Source organism: Emydura macquarii, unplaced genomic scaffold (assembly GCF_026122565.2).
Source record: "Emydura macquarii macquarii isolate MOO-44397 ecotype Brisbane River unplaced genomic scaffold, CSIRO-AGI_Emac_v2 contig_383, whole genome shotgun sequence".
Lineage (NCBI taxonomy): Eukaryota > Metazoa > Chordata > Testudines > Chelidae > Emydura > Emydura macquarii.
In genome coordinates, this window is record NW_027130520.1 from 14,445,787 (window position 1) to 14,459,083 (window position 13,297).

The 13,297-nt window shown below is 42.4% G+C and overlaps 1 protein-coding gene across 3 annotated transcripts in view; it reads right to left on the reverse strand.

The window, feature by feature from the left end:
- CSMD3 (CUB and Sushi multiple domains 3) overlaps nt 1-13,297 on the reverse strand; it is a 1,042,296-nt gene that overhangs the window by 80,890 nt on the left and 948,109 nt on the right. For all 3 annotated transcript variants that reach the window (XM_067537409.1, XM_067537408.1, XM_067537407.1), the window contains 3 exons: nt 12,880-13,053; nt 10,984-11,157; nt 6,725-6,910 (listed from right to left, as the gene is read on the reverse strand). In XM_067537409.1, coding sequence (XP_067393510.1) covers nt 6,725-6,910; nt 10,984-11,157; nt 12,880-13,053 — 534 coding nt within the window. The remainder of the gene's footprint in view (nt 1-6,724; nt 6,911-10,983; nt 11,158-12,879; nt 13,054-13,297) is intronic.

Below are 13,297 nucleotides of genomic sequence, written 5' to 3' on the forward strand. Positions count from 1 at the left end.
CGACCACCACCCGGATGACATCGTCACCTTTACCTTTGTCCGGGTGGGGGTAGATCGGTCGCGCCACTCCCAGTTCGACCGCATCTATATTTCTCGTCACCATCTTTCATGGACTCACTCCTTCAGTGTTCGGCCGGCCCCCTTCTCGGACCACAATCTGGTGACTGTGACAGCCTCTCTCACTGCGAGATGCTGGGGCTGGCCTACTGGCATTTTAATAACAGCCTGCTGGAGAACGTGGGCTTCGTGGTGTCCTTCCAGGAGTTCTGGCTGGCCTGGCGGGAGCAGAGGCATGCCTTTCCCTTGGCGCGGTGCTGGTGGGACGTGGGGAAGGTGTACGCCTGACTCTTCTGCCGTGACTACACTTGGGGGTCCAGTCAGAGACGAGATGCGGGGATAGAGCAGCTGGAGTGGGATGTCTTAGAGCTGGAGAGGCGTCTGGCCGCCAGCCCTGAGGATCCATCCCTCTGCGGAGCGTGCCGGGAGAAGCGGGAGGAGCTCCGGGCCCTCAAAGACCTTTGGGCTTGGGGCGCCTTTGTTCGATCCCGCATCCATCTCTTTCGGGAGATGGATCACGGGTCCCGCTTCTTCTATGCCCTGGAGAAACGGAAGCACATCACCTGCCTCTTAGCGGCCGATGGCGCCCCCCTCACGGATCTGGTGGAGATGCGTGGAAGGGCCAGGGCCTTCTACGATGACTTTTTCTTCCCGAATCTGACCGAAATCGCCGCCTGCAGGGTACTCTGGACTGAACTCCCCAGTCAGCGCGGGCAACCGGGACCGGCTGGAGCTACCTCTCACTCTGGCCGAGTTCTCGGCAGCCGTCCGCCTCATGCCCAGTAATAAATCTCCGGGCATAGACGGGCTGACCGTGGAGTTCTACCGCGTGTTCTGGGACATCCTTGGCCCGGACCTTGCCGTCGTCTGGGTTGAGTCCGAAGGCAGTGGAGCGCTCCCCCTTTCATGCAGGCGGGCCGTGCTCACCTTACTGCCTAAGAAGGTGGACCTCCGTTACCTTCGGAATTGGCGTCCCATCTCACTCCTCAGCACGGACTATAAAATCATAGCCAAGGCCATCTCGCTGAGGCTGGGGTCCATGCTGCAGGCCGACCAGACCTACACTGTCCCGGGCCGTACCATCTTTGATAATCTTTATTGGGTCCAGGACCTCTTGGAGCTCGGGTGTAGGGATGGTCTGTCATTCACCCTCCTGTCCCTGGACCAGGAGAAGGCGTTCGACCGGATGGACCACAGGTATCTCCTGGGCACCCCGCGGGCATTCGGCTTCGGGCCCCGTTTTGTGGGCTTTCTCCAGGTGCTGTATGCCTCCGCGGAGTGTCTGGTGAAGCTCAACTGGACCCTGACCGAACCGGTGAGCTTCGGGCGAGGGGTGCGTCAAGGCTGTGTGCTGTCGAGCCAGCTGTACACTCTGGCCATCGAGCCCTTCCTCTGTCTCCTCCGCCAGAGGTTGACGGAGTTGGTGCTCCGTGAGCCAGAGCTGAGGTTGGTCCTATCAGCATACGCCGACAACGTACTCCTCGCGGTCCAGGACCTGGGTGACCTGGTGCAGTTGGAGGCCTGCCAGGCTGTCTACTCGGCAGCCTCCTCTACCCGGGTCAACTGGGTCAAGAGTTCTGGCCTGATGGTAGAGGCTGGGTGGCGGGCGAGCGCCCTCCCAACCGCACTTCAAGCCATCTCGTGGAGCGCGGGTCCGCTGCTCTATCTGGGTGTTTACCTTTCCACCATCCATCCCTCTCCAGCGGAGAACTGGCACAATTTGGAGGGCAGGGTGTCTGAGCAGCTGCAGAGATGGTCCTGTCCATGCTCTGGCACCGGCTCAAAAACCTGGTCCCACCCCCAGGTTTCCTGGCCCACCTCCAGATGACTGTTCTGGAGTTCTTTTGGCCAGGACTGCACTGGGTCTCTGCAAGGATTCCGAGTCTCCCCCTGGATGAAGGAGGGCAGGGTCTGTGCTGCCTCCGCAGCCAGGTCCATACCTTCCGCCTCCAGGCCCTGCAGAGACTCCTTTATGGTGCAGGTGGTCCGGCGTGGAGCCTCTTGGCGCACACCTTCCTCCGCCGCCTCTAGGGGCTCCAATATGACTAGCAGCTCCTTTATCTCTATCCGAGAGGTCTTCCGCGAGACCTCTCCGAGCTGCCGGTTTCTACCAGGACCTCCTCCAGGCCTGGAGGCTGCTTACGGTCTCCAGGCCCCTTGCGTCACTGAGGGGGAGGATCTCCTCGCGAAGCCCCTGCTACACAACCCCCAACTCTGTGTGCAGGTGGCGGAGACCTTCTCGGTGCTCCGGAGGTTGGTCCTGGCAGAAGTCACCAAGATCTCCTGGACTACCACCGAGTGGACTGGGTGGATCCCCAGGCGCTGGCTCGGCACATGGGCTCTCCACCTTTCGAACCCCCTGGTGTGTACTCCAGGAGGTGAAGGCAGCCTTGTCCCCTGCTGCTCGGGTTTACCTCAAGCAGGTCTTGCGAGTGGGTGGTCCCTGCCCCCCCCCCCAGTCCCAGCCCTCAGTCTCCCTCAGTCCCAGCCCTCCGGTGCTCTCCATTGGGCCCCGGCCCCACGAGCCTCCCCAGCCTCTCTCCCCTCCCCATCTTTACACGCTCGTGCTCCATACCCTTCAATTCCGTGCCCTCATGTCCCGCACTGACACCAAGTGGTGGGACTGGTTACCGCCCGCGGAGGGCGAGGACCCCCGGTGGGCCAGTCTGTATTTCACCCTGACCCCACGGCCCACCGGGGACGTTAGTTGGCGGCTCCTTCATGGAGCCGTGAGCACGGGCGTGTACTTGGTGCGGTTCACCCCTCGCCCTGACACCTGCCCCTACTGCGGCGTGAGGGAGACCCTGGCGCATATCTATCTTCAGTGCACCGGGCTGCAGCTCCTGTTCCGGCTCCTCCAGAACCTCTTGATGAGGTTGTGGCTGCACTTCTCCTGGCACCTGTTTGTTTATGCACACCCTATCTGTGGCCCCACAAAGTCGCGGGACCTCCTCGTCAACCTCCTCCTAGCCCTGGCCAAACTGGCTATCTACAAGACGAAGGAGAGAAGGTTGGCTGGGAGGGGCACTCTGCGACTGTGGGGCCTACTTCCGTTCCCTTGTGTGTTCATGCGTCTGGACAGAGTTCCTCTGGGCAGTGTCCGCTGGCTCCCTTGACACCTTCTGGGAGCAGTGGGCACTGTCCGGGGTTCTCTGCTTGGTGTCCCATTCCGGTTTCCTTTGTTTGACCCTGTGACCCACACGCCCCTCCCTGCTTTTTTCATTAGTTGTCCCCTGACATTAGTTGTATCCCGGGTCCAGTGACTCCTCCCCTTAGGCTGGGGGAGGGGCCATTAGCAGTGGGTGGGCTTGCATCCACCCACTTCCTGGTTTACAAATGGAACACTCTCCTACTGCCCTCTGCCCTTGCTCTATCGCCATATATATAGTTTTATATTATATTACTATTTTACTTTGGGTGCAGAGGGAGACTGTATGTAGGTGTCACTGCTAGGTCACAGAGTATAATGCATATAAATGTGACCCACGTTCATTGACCCTTAAATCATTGCTCATGATACCGCCCATGCAGCTCTTTCTAGGGGCTAGAATTAAGGCAAAAACCTCTCCTTTGAGCTTCTGTGCTATCTCCTCATTTCCTGATGTGTTTATGGGGATCCGGAATTGGGCCCAAATATTTTGCCTTTAAGGCTATGGACTGTGTTAGGGGCAATGCAGAGTCGCAGGGGGAGCTTCTGAAGCAATTATGTCTAAGATAGAAACAATTCCTCTGTGAACTCTCACTGCGCGGGAAATTGAAAAGATGGGACCATACTTTGACAGTTCCACCTTTTCTGTCTCCTCTCTCCACCCTATTTTTTTTTAAGCAATGTGTCTCCCTGGGAACTTTGGATCAGGCCCTTAGAAAAGCCAATTTACACATAAGCAGTTTTCCTTTTAGGCTGAATTATCATTTTACTAAGTGTGAATCAGAAGCTTTTAGCCTTGCACCTTTAAGGTGTGTGCTTATTTGCACGGACTGCAGACAGTGGTACCTGACAAATGTTCAACTTCATATACAACACTGGTAGCAAACTCTAACTGCAACAGTGAAAAAAAGGAGGTGTAAGCTGCTTTTCGTAATTACACTGAAGACAGCAAGGGGAAGATTCCATAATAAGTAATGCTCATTATTTGTTTTTTTTTTTAACTTGTCTCTTAAAAAAACCTAAACACAAACACACAAGACAAAGTCTTGTAAGAAGAATTTGTAGAAATTGGTCAAAAATAGTATTTTACAGGGTACTGTATTTTAAATCCTGGTAAGGCCATTGAAATAGTTTCAGCTATCTAATATCTACTGGAAAGTTTTATAAAAATAACAGGAAAGTTATTCTGTTTAGCCCAACAGGCATTATTTCATAAGAATAAAGCAAAGAGAAAAAAGGTCTTCTGCACTAATATGTAGAACATTAGACACATGGACTATGTATGTCAAGGAAATAAATGTCTGCCCTGCAGTGCTGAAAAGAAATACAAAACCTGTTGGATTTTGAAATGGGGCACATTTTCAAGCAAGGTTTAATTGTTCTGATATCTAACAGTGAAAAAACTTTTTTAAATTTTAGGGTTCTTATCAGTGACTTAAAAGTAAAACTCCTGACAAGAGTATGTAGTTATTAAAAAGCAACCATTCTAAAAACCCAGAGAATTCAGAGCGAAGGTTGAACTTTGAAGGAGACCAAACATTTGCACGTATGAAAGTGTATAGTGATAAAGCACCCAAAGCACCAAAATTCTGTCCCTATAGCAATTCTAGCCTTGCAACTCCCCTTCTTTGTTCCATTATCCCTACTTTGTGGGATTTGTTAATGTCAGATCAAAGACATTTTTCTAAGTGCTTCATAAAGAACAGGGCTTATAGCTGCAAATATCTTGATAACAGAATAGCCACTGTACTGATTTAGTGAACTGCCACTTCCAACCTCCCATCTTCCCTTCATCATCTTCTTCAATAAGGGCTTTAAGAAAGGTCTTCAGTCTATGGCCATGGACATATTAGATTTAAAGAAGACAGCAAGGTTCTTACTATTGAAATTATTCATCAGAGAATTGGTTGAATACATACCATACATGACTGATGCTAATGTGAAGATTCATCATTCACTAACCTTTGCTCTCTTTACTTTAGTGTTATAAATTAATTATCTCAGTCTTCGAGTTTTGCATTGATAGATACACTAGGACTGTGTTTAATTACATTTGTATAATACTGGCATGTGTTTTCTGCAAAGTGACGAGCATTCTGGCCTCAATCCAGCAAATCATTTAAGCATGTGCTTAACTTGTGTCCCTTGACTTGTATGTGAAAATTAAGCATGTGCTTATCTACTTTCTGGATAAGAATGCTCAGTACTGTGCAAGTTAATTCCCTTAATGAAAACTGGGAAAAGATTGCCATTAGTATGCTACATTTTTAATCAAGCAGCTATAAAATGAATCCTCTTCTGTAGATTATGTATGGCTATAAAGAAGGTCAAATTGGAACATGATTAAGAGTAAGGTATTTTAATTATGTAGTTACTGATGAGATGAAACTGCTTATTATGTGCGGATAAGGTTCTTTCAGAGTCTTTTTTGGTTTCTTTTCCCTCAGGGCATCACAATGGAGGCAGAGCTAAGGTTATGTCAGTACCTTAACTGCTCATTTTCATGCTTTCAGATGTTTGCTTTTCCTTTACATAACCTTAACTGTGATATTTCTGGATTTCTAAGGGATGTTTTTGACAACTCCACCATTCCCATAATGTTTTTCTGCTTAAATTGCTCATGGGAATGCCAAATCTTAATCCCAGTTTAATAAATGACAGTTGTAAAATAACTAACAAAGATAAAGAAGACTCTGGGAATGAAGATCACTTAAAAAACCAGAAGAATTGAAATCTGAGAATTGTTGTGAGAAAATGGCAACAGAAAAATCTCACCTAAAGGATAAATAATAAATGCAGAATTTGTTTATACTGTTCCAGCAATGTTGCCAAAATGACTGGATTAAGAACTTTTAACCTTGTTTTTTCTCTCAATCTGATCCCATTTTGAGATTTTCTGGAGACAGTTCTGTCACACAAGAGAGAAAGGTTGGTCCCAAAACAAGTCTTTGTAAAGAAACCTAGAAAAAAAAAAAAGGATGGGGAGAAGGAATCTGACTGTATTCCTCAAGGTTTGCTGTTGAAAACCTTGTAGCTCCTATGAGGCTGCCACTACAGCTTTAGAAGTGCAGTGTCATTATGTCCTGTTATGAAGATACCATGAAGTCAGTGCACCCCTATAGCTGCACACCTACTGAATACACTCCTGCTCCCAAACACCCCTCCTACTGATGCAGAGCACTCCCAAGGATCATTCTTCTGTGAGATGCCCAAAGAAGTGCAGTCTTTTTGAGTAGCCTCTGCACAGATAACAGGTAACTTTCATCCAACATGTATAACAGACATGGACTACATTTGTGCCTTTGAGGCCTTATATGGTTATTTCACGTTTTAAAACCTATGTATATAGGATCTCTTTGTCTATCTTTTACCCATCACCATCTTCACAGAGTGCCTACAGGGAGAGAGATAGGAGAGATGGAATATACTGTATATAGCAAAATCAATGTAAAAATGTAATTATAAAATATATGGCCCAATTCTTTTTAACTTAGAGAAAAATACACATTATCTACTTACTAATACATTCGGGTAGTGGCTTATCCCAGTGACCATTTGGTTGACAGACTAAAACTGAAGATCCAAATAAAAAATGTCCAGGATTGCAGTCATAAAACACCACTGTTCCATAGGTGAAATTTCCATGTTCTATTTTACTTTCTCGTATGGAATTTGCAGGGATTCCAGGATCAGAACAGTTGACCACTAAAAAAAAGTGATAAACTTGAAACCCATAATTAGATTACACATGTATAATATATTCTTTTATAAATAAATATGTAATAGCTTTACTTACTGAGCGCTGGATGCACAAAAGGAGTTAAACAACTAAGTCCATTAGATACCTAAGTCCTAGTTTTGGGACCATTTTGATGTGCAACTCTCCCACCGAACCATGGAAGGCACCTAAATTCACTTGGTGCCTAAATTTTCAGGGTAAAAGTTCCTTAGGCAACTATACATAAACCTCTGGGCAGGTGCAATGCTTCCTCACGCTAAGTGCCTGGATGCTTATCTCCCACTTAAGCCCCAGTGTGCTTCACAAACAAGGGGAAGAGGAGGCATTTGGTCTAATAAGTCATATTCAAGGCCTAATCTGATAGGCATGCTCCAAAACTGAGTAAGAGATTGGGCCCCATCCAAAATCCGGCTGGAGGAGGAGGAGAAGGAGATCCTGCCCACTTTGTAACTTTTAGCCCAGTGGCTAAAGCAGAGTCATTCTCGCTCTCTTGCCCAATGACTGTTCCACTGTGGATAAATATTTAAATAGTCATTGGACCATAGACAAGGAGAGAGTGTGAGAATGACTCTTGTAATCTATTGGTTAAAACACCCACTTGGGAGATGGATGGCACAGGGTCCAGTCCTCCTGCCTCAATCACTCTTTCACTATTTATCCACATTGGAATAGCTTCAACAGGAGAGATTCAGGGAGCCCCACATCAGATTATCCCATAACTCAGTGGTTAGAGCACTCTCCTTGAAGGTGGGAGACCCCTCTTCAAATCCCCTTTTTCTCCTTGGTATAGGGGAAGACAAGTAATTGAACCTGGGTCTTTCACATCCAGGTGAACACTCTTGTCATTGGGATAAACATGATAAAGGGGACACCACTTCCTGCTCAGCTCCTTGCTAAAACAGCACCAGGAGAGGGTTCACAGCTGAGAATCATTAGCAGAGCTAGGTGTCTCTCTGCAGCCTGGATTTAGGTGCCTATATGTATGAGAGGGGCACGGCTTAGCATGCACCGCTCTGGATGGCATCTTCCATTGGCTATCGTAGGGGAGACAATCGATCGATAGATAGATGTCTATCTATCTCCTCCTTTCACTGAGGGGAGCTATAGTTAATGATGTGAACAACCTGGTTGGTTCTTTTGAGTCCTCAGCTGCTCCTAGATTCCTACTTTGAAGAAGTTGCTAAAAGTCATTTTCTTTATCTGCATCTGGTTAGGGGGTTGTGAACTTTCTTTTTGATGCAGAACTCATCATAGTTCTCTATGCTCGTCACTTCCAGGACAGATCATTACAATGCAATCTACATGAAGCTACCACTGAAGGTAATTTGTATTCTACAGCCCATGCAGAATGGTATTGCCCACCTACTTAACTGTATATTTCACTGTATCATACCTGTGTCTCTGGAATACTCTGTAAGTGTACTGAAAATGCTAGTAATCTATTTCCAGGTGCAACTCAAGGCACTGATTCTTACTTACACAAATTTATGTATTTTGCATGCTGGCTGTTTTAGGGATATTTTACATACCATCACAAGAGATGGAATTTGCTGGGATAAAAATAGGCCTTAAATACTGATATGTGCTGACCGGAAGTCAAGCATTTTCACTGGGAAGATAAGACATCTAGAAGCCATTTCTTCTTCTGGCCTGATTTTATTAACCTTAAAGGCAAGACTTATATATTCACCCAGGCATTGTATTTAAGTTGGTAGCTTCAGGGGGCAGAGTATTATTTGTGGCCTGGAGGGAATTTCTTGGCTCAATTTCTATCTTCTATTTTGAGAACAAGTGTTTCATAGTAATTGTATGTGAACATAGAAACTATGAAAGTATTCATTTTAAATAAAACGAAAGGTATATTAGTTCTTGATAACTCTTAAATGCTGAACATTTACAGCAAAAAGATCTGGTCGTTATCAAAGTCCACCTTGGCCACTGCTATCATTTTATTATCACTGAAATCAGGACCTTCTAGAATGGGTACTGCACTTGCAAGAATGTTATAATGTGCACTGGACATTTGGACAACTTGCAAACTTGCAGGTATTTGAGTACTCATTTTAAATAGGTATATGGATTAATTTTATTTTTAATTGGTGCAAATGTCATGATCTTCAAAGTCAAAACTGGAGTTGCTGAACCTTAAAAAGACCGGTATCGATGATCTGATGGACAAACTTAGCTCTCTTGTAATCTGTTTTACTCTATGAACAATTTAAGATATCATGGCTGTGTGTAAAGTTTTCATAAACTAGTGTGATTGATTCATTTTTGAGGCTCTGACCCCTAAGGCAATAACATAATAGGGAGTATGGTACATTATTGTGTAAATACCAGTGCACCAAGATAATTTATTGTTATTGGGTTGAAGACCAAATATATGTGGCATTCTTAGTACACAATAAGAGTTTCCTATTGTGAATGAAAAAGAATAATAATGTCTTAACTACAAATAAAATATTTGAAAATAAAATTCTGTAAATAGTTTTCTACTAGGCTCAAGGCAGAGGGATGAATCATAAAATCTAAGTGAAAGAAAAACGTATTAATAAAATGAATATAAGCACACTGTATGATTTAGCATTCTGTATCATCCTAAAACCCAAAGCTTATAGGGAATTTCAGGAAGTCCACACGATGCTGACTCAGCTGCAGGATGGCTCTTTGATGCTACTTCTGCTTAGATGCATCCAGAATTTATGGAGAAATATGTATTTTCTAAGGGGAGACAATTTTTAAATCTTCAAAACCTATTTATGTACCCCTCCAACTCTTGTGTATTAACATATTCAACTCAAAAGCCTCTGCTTTAAAGGCTGTGATCAGTAGCAAAAGGACTGCTCCAAGAAAGATGAGCTAGCCTATAATCTTCTGTGTTTTATAGGCCAAAATAGAGTATTTATATTTAATTGAAAATGAAAAAATAAAACCAAATACAAATAACTCTTAAAATTTCAGTGGTATATTGACATAATGGAAGCTAATATGACTTTGCTTTTATGGTCTGATAAAAACAATTGCTATTCAATTGTACATAACTTACTGAGACATTCCCTAGTCCCCAATTTAAGATTTATAATATCTTCATATTGGATCTAAAGGATGACAATTTCATTCATATGCATACTGTGCAGCATCAGAATTATTTTGTTTTAAAATACTGCTTTATTTTTTCTCTATCCATATAAAATCCAAAAGTGAAGGTGGCAATCATTTACTCTCAATGCAACATTTTATTTGCTTCCAAGAATCTTACTATGTACTGAGATAAGCAAAGTTATTTACACAGGGCAAACTTCTAATCTACGCGCCCAATGTGGACTCTTCCATCTATATTTATCCCCTATTTAAACGAGGCCTAGTTTTCAGATGTGTTGCATGCCCACTGTCTCCAATTAAGTCAATGGAAGTATGTCTTACAAACAGACGACTTTTATTTAGGTGCCTAAGTATGGATTTGGATGCCTAAATTGGGTGTCCTGTATGGGCATTTTGGTACAATGTGTACTTTCATTTGTAAAAAGGAAAAGGTACTAAACCCTGCTACAATGAAACTTGTGTTTAAAAAAAGTCACTTCCAGAAAAGTCAATACAGTGAAAAAACATGAAATAGGCTTTAAAAGGACATTGTTAATGAGTGTAAGATCTCAAATTTAGATTTTATTTTTAAAAAGGTTTTTATATGAATAGAAATGTTTTCATATTTCTATTTTTATTTTAATTTCAGTGAAGACCTGCATTTTGCCAATGAATGAGAACCAGAAAATAAGAAGACTAGAAACTAAAATGAAACTGCCCAGATTAGTTTCATTGTTCATTCTGAGTGAAAGGCAAACAGTAAACCAATCGTGTAAGTGGTGAAAAAGTAAAATTAGATGTAGAAAATGTGTTCTGTTTAAATAAGCTAATTTTCTATTAGTAATTTCCATGATGATTTTTAAACATATATGCTTTGCTTTGACAGTGTCCGTTTAGTTTCTATGTCTTTTGTCATGTTCAGAGTAACCTCTAAATCTTTAAGCATTTGTATTCATACCTTTACATATCGGTGGTGGATGGCTCCATTGCCTATTAGCCTGACACTGTGCTTTTGTTGGCCCTTGCATGACATACCCAGTATTACAAGTGAATGTCACAACATCATTGAAGTTGAAACCATTTCCACTTGTTCTTCCATAAATTGGACTACCAGGATGACCACAGCTAACAGCTAACATCAGAAAAAAAACAAGAGAGAGGAGTATGCGGTTATCACTTTTCATGGTACCATGTAATAGAGATGATTACTTAATAGAATTCTGAAGGTCAGATCATGTGAGGTACTGAATGCCTCTCGAGGTATTTAAAGATGTGAAATTCTTTGATCTTAATGGGAACTGAAGGAGCTTCGTATCTTTCAGAAGGTGCTCAGCACTTCGTCAGATCAGGCCCTTACATAGTAAACATGCTAGAGAGGACAAAACTAACAACTGTAGCTTAAAATTCTCCTTATTTTTTTCGGAATGGCATTATTCAGTTAAGAATGTACAAAAGGCTAATAATAAAAGATCTGTCCATGGTGCCCAAGCATTTAGCATAGTGCATTTCTAATATGAAATGGTCATGATCATTAAATCAAAACATGCTGTGACTATAGAAATACATTAATAAAATTATGAATGCCATTAACCATATAACTGATAGAGAAATAAAAAAGAAATCAATATTTTGTCTACTTCTATTAAGTTATAGATTTACAGTACTGACACTTCTAAAAATCTATTGTAATGTTATGGAGAATTGCAGTGTTTAATGGCATGTCTTTCATCGCTACAATCCTTTAGTCAAGCTCCTTGCCCTTTTTCTGAAGTATTGTACTGCACAATTCCACTGTGTTCAACAAAACAGCTTCCATAATTGGTTGCAGAGAAAGAAACTATGTTCACCTTCTTTGCTGTTAGCAATGACCCAGGAGCAATTATTTTTCAGTTCTACTGTTGATGTTAACCCAGTGATTTGGAAATTCCTATTGAACTGTGTCTCATTCTTGCTTTAAAGATTATTAAAAAAAAAAAACTTGTTCCCTAATGGCCAATACTTATTTCTATCTTAAATTAAACAAAAAGATCATGGCATTAATCCACTGCTGAATGATTAAAAATAGGAACAGTACAATGAAATGAGCGTGTGTTAAACTAAAGTAATAAAGTATTATTTCCACAATTAATTTTCATATATACCCTTGTGAAAGGGACAAGCAGTCTCAGAAGGGACCATTCTTAATAAATAAATAAATAAATAAATAAATAGAGTACCAATTTTTTGCATCCCCCCCTTTTTCACTATAACCCAAGTTTACTAAAAAGAATCTATTTATAGGGGTGACAAATATTTTTTTCTCTTCTGGCATTAAATTATGTGACATGTCAACCCAGTTAACATACATGAAAACTCATTTTCATAACACACTATTGATCAGTAATAAAATCTTAATGAAAACGAAACAAGCATTCTGTGGATGTGAACATTTCAGTCTTCAATGCTGACCGTATAATCTGAGATCTAACTTAACTCTTTATACTGATCAATAGTAAATACATATAGCAGCTTTCAGGTAAGATCTCCAAAAGCATTTTCAAAGGTGACATAGGCATCTATGCTCCTTAGCCCCTCTGACATTCAGTGAGCCAGTTTCTGAGGGGCCAGATTTTCAAAGGTACTTAGGTGCCTAAAGATGCAGTTAAACATCAAGTGGAATTTTCAAAAGCTCCTAGGTGCCTAATTCCCATTGATTTCAATAGGAATTAAGTGCCTATATTCTATAGGTGCCTTACCTTTCAAAAATCTGGTCCTAAATCACCTTTAAAAATGGAACTTAGGTGCCTATCCAATCAGCTAATGTAAGCAGTACACATATTGCACAAAAAAAATTTATTTTGCCACGCTTACTTACGCACACAGGATGGAAGCTGACCAGACCAATTGTGATCTTGTTGGCATATTCGTACAGAAGAACCAATCAAGCGAAAACCAGGGTTGCATTGGTATACCACTGTATCTCTATACCCATAATTTTCTCCAATTACTTGACCATTAACTATGAGATCTGGAACACCACAGTGGCCCGCTGCAATTTTCAAATTACAGTAATAAAAACAAAAAATATTATGATTAAAATACATATAATAATATTTAAAACATCACTCTTAATTAAAAATAGTCTACTTCTTTACATGTAAAATGAATATTTTTAAAACGGTTGAATCTCTCAATTTCTTTAATTGATTTTATTAAAATAATAATTTGTAAACAGATGAAAACAAACAACCAGATATTTCTTTCAGATAGAGATCATGCCTAAAAATTAGAAA